The sequence below is a fragment of the Lampris incognitus genome, chromosome 15 (assembly GCF_029633865.1).
Source record: "Lampris incognitus isolate fLamInc1 chromosome 15, fLamInc1.hap2, whole genome shotgun sequence".
Classification (NCBI taxonomy): Eukaryota; Metazoa; Chordata; class Actinopteri; order Lampriformes; family Lampridae; genus Lampris; species Lampris incognitus.
The window spans coordinates 44,550,825-44,574,695 of record NC_079225.1 but is presented as its reverse complement, the minus strand read 5'-3'; the positions used below and the strand labels follow the sequence as shown (position 1 = coordinate 44,574,695).

At 43.2% G+C, this 23,871-nt stretch overlaps 2 protein-coding genes and 1 non-coding gene across 6 annotated transcripts in view; all 3 read right to left on the bottom strand.

The window, feature by feature from the left end:
- Window positions 1–13,979, bottom strand: part of lgals8a (galectin 8a) — a 28,406-nt gene extending 14,427 nt beyond the window's left edge. For both annotated transcript variants that reach the window (XM_056294304.1, XM_056294303.1), the window contains exons 1-4: window positions 13,890–13,979; window positions 3,979–4,067; window positions 3,162–3,372; window positions 1,216–1,335 (exon numbers count right to left, since the gene is read on the bottom strand). In XM_056294304.1, the coding sequence (XP_056150279.1) occupies window positions 1,216–1,335; window positions 3,162–3,372; window positions 3,979–4,067; window positions 13,890–13,928 (459 nt within the window). In that variant the 5' untranslated portion in view covers window positions 13,929–13,979. The remainder of the gene's footprint in view (window positions 1–1,215; window positions 1,336–3,161; window positions 3,373–3,978; window positions 4,068–13,889) is intronic.
- A 519-nt stretch (window positions 13,980–14,498) lies between these two features.
- Window positions 14,499–23,010, bottom strand: LOC130125123 (ribonucleoside-diphosphate reductase subunit M2). Of its 3 annotated transcripts, XM_056294584.1 has the most exons (10): window positions 22,845–23,010; window positions 22,663–22,731; window positions 20,386–20,529; window positions 17,117–17,233; window positions 16,863–16,996; window positions 16,512–16,606; window positions 16,263–16,396; window positions 16,070–16,174; window positions 15,722–15,835; window positions 14,499–15,134 (listed from the first exon to the last, which is right to left on the bottom strand). In XM_056294584.1, exons 1-10 carry the CDS (start codon window positions 22,938–22,940, stop codon window positions 14,982–14,984), a joined length of 1,161 nt encoding a protein of 386 aa, XP_056150559.1. In that variant the 5' UTR covers window positions 22,941–23,010; the 3' UTR covers window positions 14,499–14,981. The 3 variants fall into 3 exon arrangements, with proteins under 3 accessions (XP_056150559.1, XP_056150560.1, XP_056150561.1); XM_056294585.1 differs by lacking the exons at window positions 22,663–22,731; window positions 22,845–23,010 and adding an exon at window positions 21,288–21,334; XM_056294586.1 differs by lacking the exons at window positions 22,663–22,731; window positions 22,845–23,010 and adding an exon at window positions 21,240–21,298.
- On the bottom strand, window positions 15,250–15,386 carry LOC130125845 (small nucleolar RNA SNORD94). The gene has a single exon (XR_008811680.1). It is a non-coding gene; the product is annotated as a small nucleolar RNA SNORD94 (small nucleolar RNA).
- Window positions 23,011–23,871: the final 861 nt, after the last annotated feature.

Below are 23,871 nucleotides of genomic sequence, written 5' to 3'. Positions count from 1 at the left end.
TGTGCAACTCAAGCCAACCAATCATCTGCAAGGGGAGGGGTCTATGTGAAAACTCCAACGATATATGAAGACACGCCCTCTGCTGTTTAAACGGGGTATCTGCATTGAGGGGGAAGTCCATCAGGTGCTAGGGACCTGGTCACACTGACCCCTAAATATGAGACGGAGGATCCACCTGCATGAGATACAGGAAGGTAACCTCCAGTGGTCTCCTACCTGACAAAACCGCCTTCATATATAGCAGAGAGGAGAATTTAGTTATCTGTTGAGACAAGTTCTGTGGCCTTCGCCAGCATCACCCAGCGTGTCACATGTCCCTCCTGACTCTTCCTCTCCCTGCCTTCATCAAACCTACGTCATGTGCTGTCACAGCAGTACCAACTGCTGACACTTCATGTTATTATTATTGATTTAAAAAAATGTTGGGGGGGGGGGTTCCTCTCTTTTCTCCAAATCGTACCTGGCAAATTACCCCACTCTTCCGAGTCGTCCTGGTCTCTGCTGCTCCTCCCCCTCCGCCGATCCGGGGAGGGCTGCAGACTACCACACGCCTCCTCCCATACACGTGGTGTCACCAGCCGCTTCTTTTCCCCTGACAGTGAGGAGTTTCACCAGGGGGTGCATAACGCATGGGAGGATCACGCTATTCCCCCCAGTTCCCCCTCCCCTCTTCAGCAGGCCCCCCCGACCGACCAGAGGAGGCGCTAGTGCAGCGACCAGGACACACACCCACATCCGGCTTCCCACCCGCAGACACGGCCAGTTGTGTCTGTAGGGACGCCCGACCAAGCTGGAGGTAACACGGGGATTCGAACCGGCGATCCCCGTGTTGGAATAGACCACCACGCTACCCGGACACCCCCGTTTCACATTAATTTTAAAGACAACCCACTGTGTGTCCCGGCACATAGGAAAAGGCAAAGGGAGGGTCTGTCCAACAAGGTCAGTGTATTTCATCTTTCAAGAGACGAGGAACCTGAGGGACCTTTTTCAAAGGACTGAGGCTGATGTCGTCACTTAAGAGGTCTAGGCTCTTTATTTTTCCATAATTATTATTTTCATTTGCACATATACATATTTTTCATCTGACACCAGTGAAGAGCAGTATTAATACCACACTAACATCACTGTCTCAGAAAAATACTCCCAACTTGAATCCGAGCACGGCATCGCCTACCCAGATAAAGGTACCAAAGCAGAGGAGTAGTTACTCACAGGGTTGGGGATAAAGGCGATGGCTTGAACTTTGACCTTTCCAGATATGGCCAGGGTGTCCACTCGGTACAGGTCCAATCTGTGTTTATACTGCAGCAGGTGAGCTCCATTCACGGCCACCTTGAAAGGAGACAAAAACAAAAACAAGTATTTAAGACTAACGCCAGCAGCCATACCAACATGGACCCCCGGCTCTGCCAAATGACGGACGCTAAGCAGGTGTGGGCTTGGCTAGTACTTGGATGGGAGATCTCCCGGGAAAACTGAGTTGCTGCCGGAAGTGGTGTTGCTGGGCCAGAAGGGGGCAGTCTTCCCACCTAATAAAATCAACAATATCAAATCCCAGTGCAGTGACGGCGGCACTGTGCTGTAGGAGATGCCGTCCTTCGGATGAGACGTTAAACCGAGGTCCCCGGTGTCCTGGCAACACTCCCAACCTGGCTCTCTCCATCTGGCCACCTGATCATCCCCCCACGTAATTGGCTCAATGACTCCTCCCTCTCCACCTCAAGCTGATGTGTGGTGAGCGTTCTGCCGCAAGATGGCTGCCGTGCATCACTCAGGCGGTGCTGCACATGGGTGGTGGTTGAGGTGAGTTACCCCCTTCACTGTGAAGCACTTTGGGTGTCTAGAAAAGCCCTATATACATGTAATCCATTATTATTATTATTATTATTATTATTATAATGCTAATACATTATCTTACATGAAGCTTCTCGAGCTACTCAAAGACACCATACAGAAAAGCCAGAACATCTTACAAGCAAATACATAGAAGTTGTGTGCAGGTATCAGCGAGTTAAATATGATACTTACAGATTTTAAGACCAAATATAAGGAAGTTTAAGATCAGTTTTGGGACAAATAGGTTTTCGTAGACACGTATCACAAGCACAGACAATTCCAAGATATTTTAAAAATCGGGGGCCACAAGTGCTTTAATTTTTGTCAAGCGGGCTCAACTTGTGTTACCGCCAGCTGCACACTAGGGCTGCACAACTAATCGAATATTAATCGCGATCATGATTTTGGCTCCCCACAATTAAATGAACACGATCAACTGCGATACGGACGTTTAAAATGCGTGCTCCGGGGGGTCCGCGGTGGTGTAGCGGTCTAAGCGTCGGCTTTGTGTCGATGCAGTTGCCCACTGGGGACCGGGAGTTGGCGCCCCGGTCTCGTCAGATCCGACTATGGCCGGACTTGATGAAGCAGCAGTAATTGGCAACGCTGTCTTGGGGAGGGGGGCGGAGTCGGCTCGTGAGTGCGTGTCTGTGTGTGTGGGGAAAAAGCAGCGGTTCGGCCTGGACGAAAGTGGGGAGGCGTCTCCTTCCAGACTGCCGGCCAGAGAGACGCAGTTGGCGAACGCGTGCGGTACGAGGGTGGGGGTGTTTGAACTGAAATAGGGATCGATTGGCCACTAAATTGGGAGAAAGAAGGGAAAAATCAGAAATAAATGTAACAAAATTTTGACAAAAAAGGCCCGCTCCACTCGTGGAGCGCGCCACTGCATATCAAATCGAGCGCCTTTTATCGACCCGCCTGACCAATCACAGCTGTTCCCTTTAAGCGCCAACCCCGCGGCGGCAGCCGGTGCAAAAAAATGTTCTGGTTGCTGCGGCTGCAGTCCAGAGTGGAGGAGGAGGAGGTGCAAAACGAATATCAGATGTCTGCAGCAGGAGGCGAAGAGCTAGTCCCTCGAAACAGATCATCATCTGAAGACCATAGGTTTCATTTAATGTATTGTTCATTCATTCATTCATTCATTCATTCATTCATTCATTCATTCATTCATTCATTCATTCATTCATTCATTCATTCATTCATCTCAGCCGCTTCTCCGGGTCGGGTCGCGGTGGCAGCAAGCTAAATAGGGCACGCCAGATCTCCCTCTCCCCCAGAAACACCCTCCGGCTCCTCCGAGACCCGTGAAGAACTCCTCTTACCTTGAACATGTCTTTCTGAACCATGACAATGACTTCGAAGGAGGCCCCGGGGGTAAACGGCATCTCGCGGTGGATCTCCTCCTTCCCCCAGCGCTCCTTCTCCAGGGTGTTACAGACGATGTACGGTGAGCGCTGAAAGCGTGGGTTGAAGTGAAAAGCCACGTCTGCTCTGGGCTTCACACTACTGCCACATGTCAGGTCAATCTGGAACCTGCAACACAGCACACGGGGGAGCCATTTCAAGGTGACTTATTCCCCCGAGCAGTAGGATTTTTCAACAAAAAGTACATAAATAAATACAATACCAGAATAAATTGTTGTGTAGTGTGTGTGTGTGTGTGTGTGTGTTTCTGATAGCCAACTAAACCACCTCCCTCATCCCATCCCCTTCTCACAGTTCAAACAGATCTGGTCAGGATCTGGACATGATATAGATATGTTGATGGATGGATGGGTGGGTGGATGGGTGGATGGTATTTATATAGCGCTTTTCTAGCACCAACAGCCCTCCACTGAATACCATATTTGATTTTGTCACGCTCACCTAGTCCTAAGTCGAAAATCTAATGTTCCCATTTTGTAAACCACACAGACTAATAACAGACGGCAGCCTCAGGGTGAAGCCGGTCAGCTGCCACAGTAGCTGACCGGGCCACAAGCTACTCAACACGTGACGTCGCTAACGGACGAGTCATTTCCTGCCTTTCTACGGACAGTCAAGATAACCTTACATGTAGATCATCTACTACCTATCACCTTTTATGACGTCATCTTCCGTGAAAAGAGGATGACCTTTGACCTCTGCTCCTACACCCACCTATCAGCATCGCTGGGGACTGAGCCTTGAACGATTACCATCTCTCCCGGTAGCAGACCTCCCAGGATAGTCCCGGCAAACGGGATAACCTGAGATAAATATTGAAAATGCATTAGTGATGCAAGCAGAAAACGTTGGCAGGCAGGAGGAGGGAAGAAGGGGGAGGAGAAGACACCTCGTCACCAGTTTTATTATATCACCCAGGAACATTCAGACAAGCGAGGGACACTGGTTAGAACGGGAAGTGAAAGAGGACATCTACACTACCGTTCAAAAGTTTGGGATCACCCAAACAATTTCGTGTTTTCCATGAAAAGTCACACTTATTCACCACCATATGTTGTGAAATGAATAGAAAATAGAGTCAAGACATTGACAAGGTTAGAAATAATGATTTGTATTTGAAATAAGATTTTTTTTACATCAAACTTTGCTTTCGTCAAAGAATCCTCCATTTGCAGCAATTACAGCATTGCGGACCTTTGGCATTCTAGCTGTTAATTTGTTGAGGTAATCTGGAGAAATTGCACCCCACGCTTCCAGAAGCAGCTCCCACAAGTTGGATTGGTTGGATGGGCACTTCTTTGAGCAGATTGAGTTTCTGGAGCATCACATTTGTGGGGTCAATTAAACGCTCAAAATGGCCAGAAAAAGAGAACTTTCATCTGAAACTCGACAGTCTATTCTTGTTCTTAGAAATGAAGGCTATTCCATGCGAGAAATTGCTAAGAAATTGAAGATTTCCTACACCGGTGTGTACTACTCCCTTCAGAGGACAGCACAAACAGGCTCTAACAGGTACTATTTAATGAAGATGCCAGTTGGGGACCTGTGAGGCGTCTGTTTCTCAAACTAGAGACTCTAATGTACTTATCTTCTTGCTCAGTTGTGCAACGCGGCCTCCCACTTCTTTTTCTACTCTGGTTAGAGCCTGTTTGTGCTGTCCTCTGAAGGGAGTAGTACACACCGGTGTAGGAAATCTTCAATTTCTTAGCAATTTCTCGCATGGAATAGCCTTCATTTCTAAGAACAAGAATAGACTGTCGAGTTTCAGATGAAAGTTCTCTTTTTCTGGCCATTTTGAGCGTTTAATTGACCCCACAAATGTGATGCTCCAGAAACTCAATCTGCTCAAAGAAGTGCCCATCCAACCAATCCAACTTGTGGGAGCTGCTTCTGGAAGCGTGGGGTGCAATTTCTCCAGATTACCTCAACAAATTAACAGCTAGAATGCCAAAGGTCTGCAATGCTGTAATTGCTGCAAATGGAGGATTCTTTGACGAAAGCAAAGTTTGATGTAAAAAAAATCTTATTTCAAATACAAATCATTATTTCTAACCTTGTCAATGTCTTGACTCTATTTTCTATTCATTTCACAACATATGGTGGTGAATAAGTGTGACTTTTCATGGAAAACACAAAATTGTTTGGGTGATCCCAAACTTTTGAACGGTAGTGTATGTCACCATCTTACAATGCTGTGACTTTTCTGCCGACGAGATTATAGCCTATAGATTACGACTAATCGATGACTTAACTGATTATGACTAACGACCATCGCAAACTGTTCTCTTCTCTCGCATGTCTGTTCTCTCTCTGGATGATGTTTTCTCCTTTCTCTTCTCCTGTGTGTGTAAATGGTGTGATGTGAGTCTCCCTTGTGTGCCCGCGCCGTCGGTCCTCCTACCAGGTCTCCATGGTGACGGTGGTCGCCGCCTGGACGCTGCTTGTCATTCCCCTTGTCACGTTTTCTTTTTATATATATCTTATAAATCCATATAATTTTGTTATCCTGTTTCGTTTTGGGTTTTTTTTTTAAACATGGCGGTCGCGTGGCTCGAGTCCTGGGCTGTTCCGGTGGCGTCTGGGCACCGCTTGGCATCCTGCTCATCACATTCTTCATATAGTCTCTAATTCCATGATAATTGTGTTATCCTCTTTCAGTGTTGTATTGTGTAAATTGTGTGAACACAACATCCATTGCACGTTGTCCATCTTGGGAGAGAGATCCGCCTCCGGTGCTCTCCCCGAGGTTTCTTGCTGTTTTTTCTCCCCGTTAAAGGTTTTTTTTAGGGAGTTGTTCCTTATCCGATGTGAGGGTCTAGGGACAGGATGTTGTGTCGCGGTAAAGACCCCTGAGGCAAATTTGTAATTTGTGATATTGGTGTATACAAATAACATTTACTTGACTGCAACTATCAATCTTCAACAGTCAGTCTTGGTTCCAGCCCTCCCCTATGGTCATGAGCTTTGGGTAGTGACCGAAAGGGCGAGACCGTGGATACAAGTGGCTGACATGAGTTTCCTCCGTAGGGTGTCTGGGCTCGGCCTTAGAGATAGGGTGAGGAGCTCGGACATCCGGGGGGAGCTGGGAGTAGAGCCGCTGCTCCTTCACGTTGAAAGGAGCCAGTTGAGGTGGTTCAGCATCTGATTAGGATGCCTCCTGGGCGCCCTCCTTTGGAGGTTTTCCGGGCACGTCCAAGTGGAGGGAGACCCCAGCACTCGCTGGAGGGACTAAATGTTCAGTCGGGTCTGGGAACACATTGGGATCCCCCAGGAGGAGCTGGAGGGCGTTGCTGGGGAGAGGGACGTCTGGAGTGGCCTACTTAGCTTGCTGCCACCACGACCCGACCCCGGAGAAGTGGATGATGATGAATGATGCAACTATTCCCCCAATCCTGTTAATAATACACAATGCCATTGTGACTCTAGTTAATGGTCACACCAGTATTTGCATATGATACTGACCGTTGGTTTGGGTCGTTTTGTATTGTTTCTAAGGGTTTTTGTATTGTTTCTAAGGGTTTTGTATTGTTTCTAAGGGTTATGTATTGTTTCTAAGGGTTTGTATTGTTTCTAAGGGTTTTGTATTGTTTGTAAGGGTTTTGTATTGTTTCTAGGGGTTTTTTATTGTTTCTAAGGGTTATGTATTGTTTCTAAGGGTTATGTATTGTTTCTAAGGGTTTGTATTGTTTCTAAGGGTTTTGTATTGTTTGTAAGGGTTTTGTATTGTTTCTAGGGGTTTTTTATTGTTTCTAAGGGTTATGTATTGTTTCTAGGGGTTTTGTATTGTTTCTAAGGGTTTTGTATTGTTTCTAGGGGTTTTGTATTGTTTCTAGGGGTTTTGTATTGTTTCTAAGGGTTTTGTATTGTTTCTAGGGGTTTTGTATTGTTTCTACGGGTTTTGTATTGTTTCTAGGGGTTTTGTATTGTTTCTAAGGGTTTTGTATTGTTTCTAAGGGTTTTGTATTGTTTCTAGGGGTTTTGTATTGTTTCTAAGGGTTTTGTATTGTTTCTAGAGGTTTTGTATTGTTTGTAAGGGTTTTGTATTGTTTGTAAGGGTTATGTATTGTTTCTAAGGGGTTTGTATTGTTTCTAAGGGTTTTGTATTGTTTGTAAGGGTTATGTATTGTTTGTAAGGGTTATGTATTGTTTGTAAGGGTTTTGTATTGTTTCTAAGGGCTTTGTATTGTTTCTAAGGGTTTTGTATCATTTCACTGTATTGTTTCTAAGGGTTTTGTATTGTTTCTAAGGGTTATGTATTGTTTCTAAGGGTTTTGTATTGTTTCTAGGGGTTTTGTATTGTTTCTAAGGGTTTTGTATCATTTCACTGTATTGTTTCTAAGGGTTTTGTATTGTTTCTAAGGGTTATGTATTGTTTCTAAGGGTTTTGTATTGTTTCTAAGGGTTTTGTATTGTTTCTAAGGGTTTTGTATTGTTTCTAGGGGTTTTGTATTGTTTGTAAGGGTTTTGTATTGTTTGTAAGGGTTTTGTATTGTTTCTAGGGGTTTTTTATTGTTTCTACGGGTTTTGTATTGTTTCTAGGGGTTTTGTATTGTTTCTAAGGGTTTTGTATTGTTTCTAGGGGTTTTGTATTGTTTCTAGGGGTTTTGTATTGTTTCTAAGGGTTTTGTATTGTTTCTAGAGGTTTTGTATTGTTTGTAAGGGTTTTGTATTGTTTCTAAGGGTTATGTATTGTTTCTAAGGGGTTTGTATTGTTTCTAAGGGTTTTGTATTGTTTGTAAGGGTTATGTATTGTTTGTAAGGGTTATGTATTGTTTGTAAGGGTTTTGTATTGTTTCTAAGGGCTTTGTATTGTTTCTAAGGGTTTTGTATCATTTCACTGTATTGTTTCTAAGGGTTTTGTATTGTTTCTAAGGGTTATGTATTGTTTCTAAGGGTTTTGTATTGTTTCTAGGGGTTTTGTATTGTTTCTAAGGGTTTTGTATCATTTCACTGTATTGTTTCTAAGGGTTTTGTATTGTTTCTAAGGGTTATGTATTGTTTCTAAGGGTTTTGTATTGTTTCTAAGGGTTTTGTATTGTTTCTAGGGGTTTTGTATTGTTTCTAAGGGTTTTGTATTGTTTCTAGAGGTTTTGTATTGTTTGTAAGGGTTTTGTATTGTTTGTAAGGGTTATGTATTGTTTCTAAGGGGTTTGTATTGTTTCTAAGGGTTTTGTATTGTTTGTAATGGTTATGTATTGTTTGTAAGGATTATGTATTGTTTGTAAGGGTTTTGTAATGTTTCTAAGGGTTTTGTATTGTTTCTAAGGGTTTTGTATCGTTTCACTGTATTGTTTCTAAGGGTTTTGTATTGTTTCTAAGGGTTATGTATTGTTTCTAAGGGTTTTGTATTGTTTCTAGGGGTTTTGTATTGTTTCTAAGGGTTTTGTATTGTTTCTAAGGGTTTTGTATTGTTTCTAAGGGTTTTGTATTGTTTCTAAGGGTTTTGTATTGTTTCTAGGGGTTTTGTATTGTTTCTAAGGGTTATGTATTGTTTCTAAGGGTTTTGTATTGTTTCTAAGGGTTTTGTATTGTTTCTAAGGGTTTTGTATTGTTTCTAAGGGTTTTGTATCATTTCACTGTATTGTTTCTAAGGGTTATGTATTGTTTCTAAGGGTTTTGTATTGTTTCTAAGGGTTATGTATTGTTTCTAAGGGTTTTGTATTGTTTCTAGGGGTTTTGTATTGTTTCTAAGGGTTATGTATTGTTTCTAAGGGTTTTGTATTGTTTCTAAGGGTTATGTATTGTTTCTAAGGGTTTTGTATTGTTTCTAGGGGTTTTGTATTGTTTCTAAGGGTTTTGTATTGTTTCTAGGGGTTTTGTATTGTTTCTAAGGGTTATGTATTGTTTCTAAGGGTTTTGTATTGTTTCTAGGGGTTTTGTATTGTTTCTAGGGGTTTTGTATTGTTTCTAAGGGTTTTGTATTGTTTCTAAGGGTTTTGTATCGTTTCACTGTATTGTTTCTAAGGGTTTTGTATCATTTCTAAGGGGTTTTGTATTGTTTCTAGGGGTTTTGTATTGTTTCTAGGGGTTTTGTATTGTTTCTAGGGGTTTTGTATTGTTTCTCTTAGGGTTTTGTATCGTTTCAATGTATTGTTTCTAAGGGTTTTGTATTGTTTCTAAGGGTTATGTATTGTTTCTAAGGGTTTTGTATTGTTTCTAGGGGTTTTGTATTGTTTCTAAGGGTTTTGTATTGTTTCTAGGGGTTTTGTATTGTTTCTAGGGGTTTTGTATCGTTTCAATGTATTGTTTCTAAGGGTTTTGTATTGTTTCTAGGGGTTTTGTATCGTTTCAATGTATTGTTTCTAGGGGTTTTGTATTGTTTCTAGGGGTTTTGTATCGTTTCTAAGGGTTTTGTATTGTTTCTAGGGGTTTTGTATTGTTTCTAAGGGTTTTGTATTGTTTCTAGGGGTTTTGTATTGTTTCTAAGGGTTTTGTATCGTTTCACTGTATTGTTTCTAAGGGTTTTGTATTGTTTCTAAGGGTTATGTATTGTTTCTAAGGGTTTTGTATTGTTTCTAAGGGTTATGTATTGTTTCTAAGGGTTTTGTATTGTTTCTAGGGGTTTTGTATTGTTTCTAAGGGTTTTGTATTGTTTCTAGGGGTTTTGTATTGTTTCTAAGGGTTATGTATTGTTTCTAAGGGTTTTGTATCATTTCTAAGGGGTTTTGTATTGTTTCTAGGGGTTTTGTATTGTTTCTAGGGGTTTTGTATTGTTTCACTGTATTGTTTCTAAGGGTTTTGTATCATTTCTAAGGGGTTTTGTATTGTTTCTAGGGGTTTTGTATTGTTTCTAGGGGTTTTGTATTGTTTCTAGGGGTTTTGTATCGTTTCACTGTATTGTTTCTAGGGGTTTTGTATTGTTTCTAAGGGGTTTTGTATTGTTTCTAGGGGTTTTGTATTGTTTCTAAGGGTTTTGTATTGTTTCTAAGGGTTTTGTATTGTTTCTAAGGGGTTTTGTATTGTTTCTAGGGGTTTTGTATTGTTTCTAGGGGTTTTGTATTGTTTCTAGGGGTTTTGTATTGTTTCTAGGGGTTTTGTATCGTTTCACTGTATTGTTTCTAAGGGTTTTGTATTGTTTCTAAGGGTTTTGTATTGTTTCTCTTAGGGTTTTGTATCGTTTCACTGTATTGTTTCTAAGGGTTTTGTATCATTTCTAAGGGGTTTTGTATTGTTTCTAGGGGTTTTGTATTGTTTCTAGGGGTTTTGTATCGTTTCACTGTATTGTTTCTAAGGGTTTTGTATTGTTTCTCTTAGGGTGGGGATACCTGCAGCCAGTTGAGGCTGAAGAGGTCACTTTTAGACGAGTGATGAAACGTTTATCTCAGTAAAGGTTGTGTCCAGATGACCTGAGTCAGCTTCCTGTGATGGTACCGGTACCAGTGTGTGGCAGAAGGCCATTCGGTGTGTGTGGGAGCATCCAGTACAGTCCAGTTCGAAAGACACCCGAACTCTTTTGTAGACCAACTACTTTTAACAGTCAACACCGAGTCATGTTAGTGTTTGCAAGGGAACATCGTGGAAATGCCCAGGCAGTTAACCTTCTCCGTGTTTCTGGGGTTGATCCATCACAGCAGTTATATACACCCCCGTTATATACACCCCAGTTATTTATATACACCCCAGTTATATACACCCCAGTTAGTTATATACACCCCAGTTATATACACCCCAGTTATTTATATACACCCCCGTTATATACACCCCAGTTATTTATATACACCCCAGTTATATACACCCCAGTTAGTTATATACACCCCAGTTATATACACCCCAGTTAGTTATATACACCCCAGTTATATGCACCCCAGTTAGTTATATACACCCCAGTTATATAAACCCCAGTTATATGCACCCCAGTTACAAGTGGGGAAAATAATTATTTGACCCCTTGCTGATTTTGTAAGTTTGCCCACTTACAAAGAGTGCAACAGTCTATAATTTTAAGCGTAGGTTCATTTTAACAGTGAGAGACAGAATATGACCAAAAAAAGTGGAATAAGACGTTGTATGAATTTTATGAATTTATTTGCATATTTTTGGTCCAAAATAAATATTTGAACCCCTGGACGAACACTATGTTAATACTTAGTAGAAAAGCCATTATTGGCCAGCACAGATGTCAAACGGTTTTTATAGTTTCTGACAAGGTTTGTGCACATTTGGGCAGGGATGTTGGCCCACTCCTCCCTGCAGACAGCCTCCAAATCATTCAGGTTTCGAGGCTGTCGCCTGGCAACCCGAATTTTAAGCTCCCTCCGAAGATTTTCGATTGGATTCAGGTCTGGAGACTGGCTAGGCCATTCCAGAACCTTGATGTGCTTCTTCTTCAGCCACTCTTTGGTTGCTTTGGCGGTGTGCTTTGGGTCATTGTCGTGTTGGAACACCCATCCACGACCCATCTTCAGCGCTCTCACTGAGGGAAGGAGGTGCTGGTCCAGAACTCCACGGTACATGGCCCCGTCCATCCTCCCCTCAATGCGATGGAGTTGTCTGTCCCCTTGGCTGAAAAGCACCCCCAAAGAATGTTGTTGCCACCCCCGTGCTTGACGGTGGGGATGGTGTTCTTTGGGTTGTACTCCGTGTTCTTCACCCTCCAAACATGGCGAGTTGAGTTGAGCCCGAAAAGTTCTATTTTGGTCTCATCCGACCACATCACCTTCTTCCAGGCCTCTTCTGAGTCGTCCAGGTGTTCATTGGCGAACTTCAGACGGGCCTGTACATGTGCCTTCTTCAGCAGTGGGACCTTGCGTGCGCTGCAGGATTTTAATCCATGATGGCGTCGTGTGTTACTAACCGTTTGGTTTGTAACTGTTGTCCCAGCTGCCTTCAGGTCATCAACCAGTTCCCCCTTGTGGTTCTGGGATGATTCCTCACCGTTCGCATGATCAGGGACACCCCACGAGGCGAGATCTTGCATGGAGCCCCAGACCGAGGAGGGAGGTTGGCGGTGGTGTGGTGTTCCTTCCATCTCCTGATACCTGCACCGACAGTTGTTACTTTCTCTCGAAGATGCTTTCCAATTCTCTTGTAGCCCATCCCAGCCTTGTGCAGGTCTACACTCTTGTCCCTGGTGTCCTTAGACAGCTCTTTGGTCTTGCCCATGGTGGAGATGTTGGAATCTGATTGATTGGGTGTGGGCAGGTATCTTTTGTACAGGTAACAAGGTGATGCAGGTGTATTTTATGTGGGTAATTAGTTGGGATTGGGGGTGCATCTTAAAGAAAAACTAACTGGTTTGTGGGAGCCAGAATACTTGCTGTTTGGTAGGGGATCAAATACTTATTTTTCTAAATCAGGTGGTTATTAATTTTTATAAATTCATATGATGTGATTTTCTGGAATTTTCTTTGGGATTCCGTCTCTCACTGTTAAAATGTATATATGATTAAAATTATAGACTGTTGCATTCTTGGTAAGTGGGCAAACCTACAAAATCAGCAAGGGGTCAAATAATTATTTTCCCCACTGTATATACACCCCAGTTAGTTATATAAACCCCAGTTATATACACCCAAGTTATTTACACCCCAGTTAGTTATATACACCCCAGTTATATAAACCGGTTATATACATCCCAGTTAGTTATATAAACCCCAGTTATATACACCCAAGTTATTTACACCCCAGTTAGTTATATACACCCCAGTTATATAAACCCGTTATATACACCCCAGTTAGTTATATACACCCCAGTTATATAAACCCCAGTTATATACACCCCAGTTAGTTATATACACCCCAGTTATATAAACCCAAGTTATTTACACCCCAGTTAGTTATATACACCCCAGTTAGTTATATACACCCGTTATTTATACACACCCCAGTTAGTTATATGAACCCCAGTTAGTTATATGAACCCGTTATATACACCCGTTATTTACACCCCAGTTAGTTATACACACCCCAGTTAGTTATATGCACCCCAGTTAGTTATATACACCCCGGTTAGTTATATGAACCCCAGTTAGTTATATACACCCCAGTTAGTTATATGAACTCCAGTTAGTTATATGCACCCCAGTTAGTTATATACACCAGTTAGTTATATGAACCCCAGTTAGTTATATGAACTCCAGTTAGTTATATGCACCCCAGTTAGTTATATGAACCCCAGTTAGTTATATACACCCCAGTTAGTTATATGAACCCCAGTTAGTTATATACACCCCGGTTAGTTATATGAACCCCAGTTAGTTATATACACCCCAGTTAGTTATATGAACTCCAGTTAGTTATATGCACCCCAGTTAGTTATATACACCAGTTAGTTATATGAACCCCAGTTAGTTATATGAACCCCAGTTAGTTATATACACCCCAGTTAGTTATATGAACCCCAGTTAGTTATATACACCCCAGTTAGTTATATGAACCCCAGTTAGTTATATGCACCCCAGTTAGTTATATGAACCCCCGCATGCCACCCTTACGGCCCGCTCGTCTCACCCAGAACGGCGACAGGCGCGCTTCTGGGGCGCGCAGCGTCAACACACAAGGCCACGTTATTGGTCAGCAGTTATGTGAAAGGCGCCTCGCGGTCTCTGACTGACACCAACACATAAATAGGATAATAAAAACACACAAGTTTAGTAACTACGACACAACACAGAAAGCCACCTTACCGGGCTTGGAATGGTCTGTTTCGCGCTGGTGAACGACATGTTGAACCGCAACGTCCGGTGTGTGTGTGTGCGTGCGGAGTGTGGAGGGGGCGTGGCCTAAATAAAGTTTACTTCCGCTACGCCCACGTGTGCGGCGCCCAGCTGACCTTTCTAACTAGGTCAGCGAATGAAGTCCGTATAATCTTTAATCACGTCCTCCGTTTATCAGCCGCACCCACGAGTGTAATAGTCTAATATCCTGATTAGTTCAGTGTGCTTATCCATCAGAGGCGCTGAGCACTTTGACACAATTTACGGTTCTGTTTGTCCGCTTCAAACTGGCCACCACCCTAGGCTCCATTGGGAGTGATTCGATTTCATTCACAATGACGTAGCGCCGGCTGCGCATGCGCCCCTCACAGCCCAGCTACATACCACACCAGTCTTGTGATGATGTTTGTCTCACACACACACACAAAACCCAGTTAAGAAGCTTGGAAAACAAACATTTCACCTCAACAAAAGCATGTCATCCCCCCCACCCCAAACAGACCCTATTGACCCTCCTTGGCACCTCAAATGGAGGCAAATTGAAATCTAACCTGTACTAATGAAACGCAAAAGGCACATATAATAAAACTTTAATTACAAAGATGGTCTTAGAGAAAAAAAACAACTATGTATATCAAAACAGGTAACAGACATGCTAAAAAAAAAAAGAAGTCATTTACAAGATAGTAGCATTACTGTTAAGACCGAATATTTGAGCCGTTGCCGTTTCAGTTAGTCTCCATCGCCAGCCACTGGTTAAAAGGTCCTGCTTCTGTGAAATGCTTTGAGAGAATAAAGTAAAAACAGTGATTTGTAGCATTTAGCTGATAGAAAAAGTATTCCTCCCGTTGACAAGCCCACATCTTGGCTTTGCTTACACCATTTCGTACCAACTAAAAACCTGTCTCAGAGTGGCACAAAATGGCTGCCACCAAATGGTAACCAGATGTAAGACTTCATCTGATGAGGAGCACTGGAGGATGGGCCAAATGGATACAATGGGCTGCCATCCCCTTCAAGTGTTCAATTTTATTAACCCCCGCCCCAAGGTCCTGGCGCCCCTCAAAAGTCAGCATCTAGCCTGAAGGTGTTGTCTGTAGCACCAGACATCACCCCCATCCTCTGGTACTCTCCAACGCGCTTCTCAAAGAAGTTGGTCTTCCCCTCGAGAGAGATGTTCTCCATGAAATCAAAGGGGTTCTCCACTTTGTAGATCTATGATAAAACAATGGAGAAATCCAATCAAATTAACTGCACACTTTAACTAGCTGGTTACATTATTTTAATTTGATATCGACCGCCCCATTGCTGGTTCAGCTTATTTCAGTCTCAGGCTCAGACGGGCGTCTTTATCGTGTCGGTGCCTCCCTGCCCGCAGGCCACACGCCTGCTGAACAGGACCAACACCAACACTCAGCCCCCATTGCTGGCTGAGGTCCGTACCCCTGCGCCTCTCATCACAGCCCACATTACATTCACTCTCGAGGCCCACATCACATCAGTGATTCTCACAGCGGCATCACACACACTTGATTTACTGTTTTCTCAAGTATGTTGACAATAGCAAATCGGTGGTACTCAAACATGTGCAGAGGTCCATGTGTTTAAATGTTCCCTTTCCTACCAGCTGATTTCTACTCAGTACACCTTTAACAGGACAGGATTAATTGGTAATATCACCTGGTGTAGTCTTTGGTTGTAGAGAAAACAACACACATGGCCATCCAAGGCACATGACTCAGTACCACCAATGCAAGTTTTTTTTGGGAAAATCGTATCCATCTCAAAGAGGGGAAACATACCTTGTCAAAACCGAGTTCCAGCATCAGTCTGTCAGCTACAAACTCGATGTACTGCTTCATGAGGTCGCAGTTCATCCCGATCAGCTTCACAGGCAGGGCCTGGGTCAGAAACTCCTGAGGAAGAGAAATCATCTTTTAAGGAACAGAACTAATGCAACGATGACAGTTTCATTATCACATGACGCCTAACCCTGCAGACGCAGATTTTGCAATATCCGTTTGTTCCATGACTAAACCCCTCATCAGAAATGTGGTCAGAAAGGACTACATCTATCTTTTGTGTCTTCACAAGTTGGCTAAGAACCTGCTTTCTGACGATAGATTCCAGTTTAATCACCATCAACCAACCTGTTCGATCGCCACAGCGTTCTTAATGATGTTTTTCACATTCTCCTCAGAAGGCTTGTTCACCAGGTGTTTGAACATGAGGCAGGCAAAGTCACAGTGAAGGCCCTGGAGAGACCAAAACAAAGCCAATGGTTGACTTGAAAATAACTTATATTTATCATAGACACAGGACACAGTGGAGACCTGCTCTTACCTCATCTCTGCTGATGAGCTCATTCGAGAAGGTCAGACCGGGCATGAGGCCCCTCTTCTTCAGCCAGAAGATGGCAGCAAAGGAACCAGAGAAGAAGATGCCTTCAACTGCAGCAAAGGCCACCACACGCTCTCCTGGAACACAAATGTAAAAACATGTATTCAAGACCCCACCATGCAACAAGTGCCCCCAAATCAGCCGGGATGACCAAACATCGGTTATCTCAACAGGTGATAAGATTGGATTTACCATAATTAGCTTTTTTGTTGCCGATCCAGTTGATTGCCCAGTCGGCCTTCTTCTTCACACAAGGCAGAGTCTCAATAGCATTGAACAGGTACTCCCTACAGAGAGGACACCAAGGGGAAAAAAAACTAAGTCTGATAAAACTCTTCTTTAATTAAAAAATATAGTCACGTAAAGATGTCAACACACCTTCTAAATTTCTATTGTAATAGAATACAATAGTTCATTTTAATATAGCATAACCGATGTTATACCACAATAAAAACAATCAGCATATTTCACAGCTTGGGGATAAGACAAAATTAATGTGATTTCAGCAGTCTCAGATAAGAAGAGTTTGCTGATAGAACTCACCTCTCTTTGGGGTCTTTTATGTAGGTGTCGATGAGCAGGCTGTACATCTCAGAGTGGATGTTCTCCATGGCAATCTGGAAGCCATAAAAGCACCGGGCCTCTGTCACCTGCACTTCCTGTGTGAAGCGCTCCACCTAGTAGTAAGGAGGAAAGATGTCAAAGATCATGTCTGAACATGGTCCTGCCCAGATAGAAACTGCAACAGGGGATTCAGTAGCTGAATCAGGATCTCAATCGAGTAAAGTGTCACTCACCAGGTTTTCATTGACAATGCCATCACTGGCAGCAAAGAAGGCCAACACATGAGAGATAAAGAACCTCTCCTCATCCTTCAGTGACTCCCAGTGCAGCAAGTCCTTTGACAGGTCAACCTGAAGATGATATAAAACCAATATTAACACATTTACAACAACATGTAACCCACATGATTACATGTACCCTGTGACGTATGTAAGTTCCACGAGTTGCCTCTAGGAGGCACACGAGCTACAGAGTTTAAACCATGCAAACAACCGTCGACAATAGAGAAGAGAAATACGGATATTTAGAAATACGGACAACTTTGACTAGGGATACCTGAATTATTGATATTTGAACTACGGATATTTGAGCTACAGGACATTTGAACTACGACAAAAAAGATCCCTCCCACGAAGCTTCCTTAACAGATGATCTCCTGTTGAAGGAAGACTCTTTTCTCTTGTGTTTTGTACGCTGCTGGAATCCTGACTGGTTTTTTTAGTACCCCGAACAACCCCCCTTGCTACACCGTTTGGCACCCTTGGATACCCCCTTTGGATTGCCCCCATCATCGCCCTGGATTTGGATTCATCATCATCGCCTCTACATTAACTTGCCCGTGATTGTGGTAGGATCTGGACATTGCACCTTGCACAGATTGGAAGACTGAATCATTCCTTTTCTTTATTATTTTCTTTGAGTGCATTCATACTTTATTTTGGATTATTTTCTTTAATTTGTTAGTGTAGAATATGGCTGCATAAGTAATATATTAGAAGGGTATAAAATAGAATATAGATAGATATAGACAATAAATAGAATATTAGGAAGAACTTTTAAAAAGTATAATAGAGTAATATATATATATATATATATATAAAACACATCTAATTTAGTATTGATATTGAAATAACTTTACTTCGAACTGTTGAAATAAATTGGTTTTTTTTATTGTAAACTATACCCACGAGTGTGTGTTGTCTTTGGGGTGAGTACTAGAATCTGGTCTAGAAAAAAACCTACACCAATCTCCACTGAACTTAGACATTAAGACTGTAAACTGTCCCTGCGCAAGCATAGGCCCATTCCCCTGTCGTGCAGGTTACAAACACATGATGGAAATGTTCATGCAAGTGTTTGACATACCAACAAGATACCAATTTTTAATATTTCCATTGTTGAACGATTTATACTAAACACCATTATTCATTCTTTGTTTTTGTATCTGCAACCCACCAAGAACAGTTTCTTCTATATATAAACTTGTGGTTAATCTACACCAGGGGTCTCAAACTCAACTTACCTGGGGGCCGCTGGAGGTAGTTTGGGTGAGGCTGGGCCGCAAGTATTCCAAAAAAAAAAAAAAATAAATAAAAAAATACAACCGATCCAATGTTGTCTTTTTTTAAATTTTATTTATATATACAGGTGATCAAAACAAGACAGGTAACAGTACAAGTGCAGGAACAAAAACGAACAGTATGAGACAAAAAGGGGACACCAGGTTCTGTTATGACAAGATGGAATACTAATAAGCTAAAAAAAAAAAAAAAAAAAAAAAACAAACAAACAAGCTATCAAATAAGCTCATTGACCTGCACTGCAAGTCAATGAGCTCCATTTGAAGCACAGGAGGGGCATCTTGCACATCAAAGGAGAAGGGGCCAGCAAAAATTTGTCAACAAGGAAAGCCAAGTCCATGAGCCATTTGGGATCACTTAGCACAGGAACAGCCATCCCAGCCTTCTCCATGAAGGCTTTCACTTCTGCTCTCAACTCAAAAAACCTCTTCAAGACGTTTCCCCTGCTGAGCCAACGTACCTCAGTGAAGTAGAGCACATCCCCATATGCTGACTCTATTTCCTCCAAAAAGGTGCAGAACTCCCGGTGCTTTAAACCCCTGGATCTGATATGGTTGATGCATTTCACAACGACAGACATCACATTGTCAAACTTCAGGCATTTGCTGCAAAGGGCCTGCTGATGGATAATGCAGTGCAGAGCAATGGCCTCCTCCACACACCATTTCTCCTCCCTGTCACTGATGGCGCGCCGTCAGTTGTTATTCCAGCAAACCTATTCCATGGCAAACCCGCATCCACAATGGCATCACACAGCTGGCGGAATATCTCCTGAGAGGTGGTCTGGCCATGCATTGGAATCACTGTGAGCAACTCCTCCATCACTTCAAAACTGTCGTCAACACCACAGACAGACTGCGAGCTGCGCAGTGTCAATGATGTCTGTGCTCTCATCAAGAGCAACTGAGTATGCACAGAAACGTTTGGCTTTCTCACGCAGTTGATCATATATGTTACCTGACGGGTCAGAAATGCGCTCTGCCACTGGGTTGGCTGCAAGGCCGATGTTGCTAAACTGACCCTTCTTTTCCGGACAGACTATACTTGCAGCCTGTAACATGCACTTTTTAACAAACTCCCCTTCTTTGAATGGCTTTCCCGACTTGGCAATCATCTCACTCACCACGTAGCTAGCTTCAACTGCTGCATCATTATCTTTGCTAGCTTTCTTGAAGAAATCTTGTCGCTTCAGTAAACATGTTTTAAGATTGGCGAGCCGTTTCTCTCTCTCTCATCTCCCTGGTATTTTGTATACTCATCAGCAGCAGCATGTCTAGTCGAGCAATGACGTCTGATGTTGTATTCCTTGTGCACCGTAACTTTCTCGGTGCATATAAGACACGTCGGGCTGCCTCTGTGCTCAACAAAAAAATATGCCGTCTCCCACTTTTCCTGAAATTGTCTGTGCTTGTCACCAACTTTTCTCTTCACGGCAGGTTTTGAGAAAGACATAACTGGGGCTTGCTGACAGGATATATTTTCCTTCCACTCGGTGTCGCTCCGGAATCAAGTGTCAACCGTTGCTAATTCGCGCTGCCCATTATGGTGCGTTCAAGTTGTGCTCGGAAGTCGGACTTTCTGAGCTCCGAGTTGGACATTTCAACTGGAAGTCTGAAATCCGAGTCGTTCCAATTTACAACTTCCAACGTAACGGGAACGCACCATGACTTGACAACAAACGCGACACCGGAAGCTGTCATGAGCCTGCGCTATGGTAGCTCACAAGTGAAAAATAAAAGCCCAGGGAAAGCGCGGGCCGCACTAACACTAAACTTTGATGTCAAGTAAGGGGCCACAAAATAACGTCCCGTGGGCCGCAATTGGCCCGCGGGCCGCGAGTTTGAGACCAATGATCTACATAAAGGGAGATTGTCGTTCAACTTGCAAATTAAACATCTATAAGAAAAGGCGTGTCACTGTACCTCCTCAGCAGTCCAGAAAGAGGCCTCGGCCTTTTTGTACATCTGCCAGATGTCATGATACTGGATAGGAAAGATAACGAAGCGCCTGGTGTTCTCCTTAAGGAGTGGCTCCTCCTCTGTGTTGTCTTTCTTCGGTGATTTGGGCTAAGTAACATGAAAACATAAGAAATGTCATCTTTGAGATTAAATTGACAAAATTAAAACGTCAACGTTCATCTTCATATCAAGTACATGTTGTCCAAGCTGACCACATCAGCATCTATGCTACAGAAAGGAATGAACAACCGAACTGGGGACAGATGGCACACACATTCCACACACCAGTGCAGAAGTTTTGACCAAGCAATGTGCTTTTGACAAATGAACTCCAAAAGCAAATATGTGGTCTGGTTGCATCACCTGATTATGAAAAATCTACCCTGCTGTTACCCTGTGATGGACAACCCCAACTTGCAGCGCCCTGTACAGAGAACCTGTGGGCACTCACCGTCTTTAACCAGGACTAGTACTCGATCTCGACCCCACACCACATTAACAGCTTGATGAAGCTGAATAATCAGGTATAGATCACCTAGTTTGTATAATTCATACAAATTACAGACGAGTAACTCTGCAGAAATCGTCAAGTCAGTTGAATAATGTATAAATTACTGAGACAACTGCAGAAGAAGAAATAAACTGCGTGCAGATGAGTTTGTCAGGTAACAACTCGGCAGCCTTGTGTTGGACAAACGAGGTGAGTCCGTGTGGACAGGAAGTCGTCCGAGGCGGTTCCGTTGGCGCCAGATTTGCAGAGGACGTTTCACGTCCCTCGCCGGCTTTTAAACACACTGTCATATACTAGACTTTATCACCTTAGTATAGCTGTAAAATAATAACGAGGCCAGAGACGAGCGCCGTACGTTTTCAACTCCTTTCTTCGTCATCTATCACTTCTTCCTCACTCCCAGCACCGTATTACACTCAGCAACAATCATTAGGCTACTGCGCCCTCTGGTGGCGTGGCGGTATTGCCATGCGTGAACAATGAATGGACTGACTACACCAGTGTTTCTCAACCGGGGTCCGCGGACCCCTAGTGGTCCGTAGTGTAATTGCAAGGGGTCCGTGAAAAAATATCTTTAAAAAAAAAGATCCTACGACATTTATAGAAATAGGATTATTTTACTCAGATATGACTGAGACCTTTATCTACCGAATCTATAAAGGGTAACATGACTTTTTTTAATCTAATTACATCTGTTTCACAAGTGTAATTTATTGTATTTTAATAAGAGATCTCGCTCCCGTTTGCATTGTTAAGTTACTGCATAAAAATTCTGTTGTTACATATATCTGAAAGTTACTGAATACATATTCTGTTTTGTTACATATATCTAAGTTACAACTGAAAGCTCTTATTTTTGCCCCAAAGAGTGATTTGGGGTCCTGGACCCCCTGCGTATTTTTGATCTACCCTGAGGACCCCTCCACCTGGTCTTGGGGGAGGGGGGTCGCAATTTGATAGAAACAGTAGAAACTGCATTTTAAATTGCTTTATAGCATTTATTCACTCTTTGGGGCAAAAATAAGAGCTTTCAGTTGTAACTTAGATATAGTTAACAAAACAGAATTCTTATGCAGTAACTTTCAGATATATGTAACAAAACAGAATTTTTATGCAGTAAAAACTTTTAACAATGCAAACGGGAGCGAGATCTCTTATTAAAATACAATAAATTAACACTTGTGAAACAGATGTAATTAGAGAAAAAAGTCCTGTCACCCTTTATAGTTTAGGTAGATAAAGGTCTCAGTCACATTTGAGTAAAATAATCCTATTTCTATAAATGTCGTAGGATCTTTTTTTTAAAAAAGATATTTTATTTTCACGGACCCCTTGCAATTACAACACGGACCACTAGGGGTCCGCGGACCCCCGGTTGAGAAACACTGGACTACGCAACACCCGCTAAGAAAATAAGATACACAACATAATGCTGCACGTGTTCATTATTCGTCGTTGTGCTGTTTGGATTTCAACTCCTTTCTTTGTCATCCATCACTTCTTCCTCACTCCCAGCACCGTATTACACTCAGCAACAACCATTAGGCTACTGCGCCCTCTGGTGGCGTGGCGGTATTGCCGTGCATGAACAATGAATGGACTGACTACACAACACAGACTAAGAAAATAAGATACACAACATAATGCTGCACGTGTTCATTATTCGTCGTTGTGCTGTTTGGACGTGTGTTAACTCGACGTTACAGACGGGCACCAAACGTCAAACTCACCGTCGGGTCGTCGAAGATTTTCCGCGCCGTTTTCGACGCCAGAATCCGGGAGGCGTTCAGACTGGGAGGCTGGACCCGACCAGTTCCCCAGGGCACATTAGAGACAAAAGAGAAATGAAGGTCAGCACCAGCCGCCGGATCGACACAGCAACCAAGCTCCGTTAACCTGGGCGCCGCCTTACCGTGTTCTCTTTGTTCACTTTGAGGGACAAGCCGCTGATCTGGGCGCTGAGGACGTTTTCATTCTTCTTGGCGAGAGGGGAGCGAGCGGCCAGCATTGTCGTCGGAGGTCTGAGAAAATAAACAAATTAGAAATACAGAAATAAAGCGCTAAAATGACGGACGAAGACAGACTGAAGCGGCGGGAGGAAAGAGAGAAGGCGGAGAATGGCAGCGCGCTGCCGGCTCCTCGGTTTTATTCGAGCGTTGGCGGCAGATCCCACCGACCACTGAGAGCGAACTTCCGCCGGCTATTTAACTTCCGCCGGTGCGCTTTAGCCAATCAGATCGCAGCCCTCGTCCGACGTCACTCCGAGGATCGCGGGAGATTCAAAAGCTGCGTTTCTGCCAGGTTACAAAACCCAGGAGCTGGGGGGGGGGGGGGGGTGGTGGTTACAAAACGCCGAAAGGGCGCGTTTACCTAAATACACGTTTGCAACCGCAGTTCCGGTCACATTTAAAACCACTTCAAAATAAAACACGACTTAAAGTCGTCGCATTAAATAAACCCACGCGCGGAAAGCCGAATCAGCTCATCCGGACGCAAGGTTCCATCACTCAATCTAAGTGACCAGCAAAACTCAAGTCAATTTTATGTGACTGGGGGTGCCCCCCCCCCGCCCTTATAAACCACGCTGCGGCAGAAGGAGCGAAAAATGCCCTCATTTGCATATGCAAATCGCCGCGACCATTAACGAGTTTCAGCGGCAAGGTGCGCTGTTCACAGAGGGTTGAGGAATAGCTGCAGCCGCAGCTCAGTAAATGCTGTGTGTCCAGACGAACTCATTCAACTCCCTGGCAGAGGTGGGAAAAACCCGGTCCAGAAAGTAAAAATCCTAACCGGGTCTTTAATCCATCCATGTATTAAACCAGCTGATTTGGGAAACTAGTCGGCGCAATCTGATGGTTTAGTAAAGACACGGTTATTCTGGACCGGGTTTTTTCCCACCTCTGATTATTGGGGCACGTGTCAAGGCATTAAATCGACGA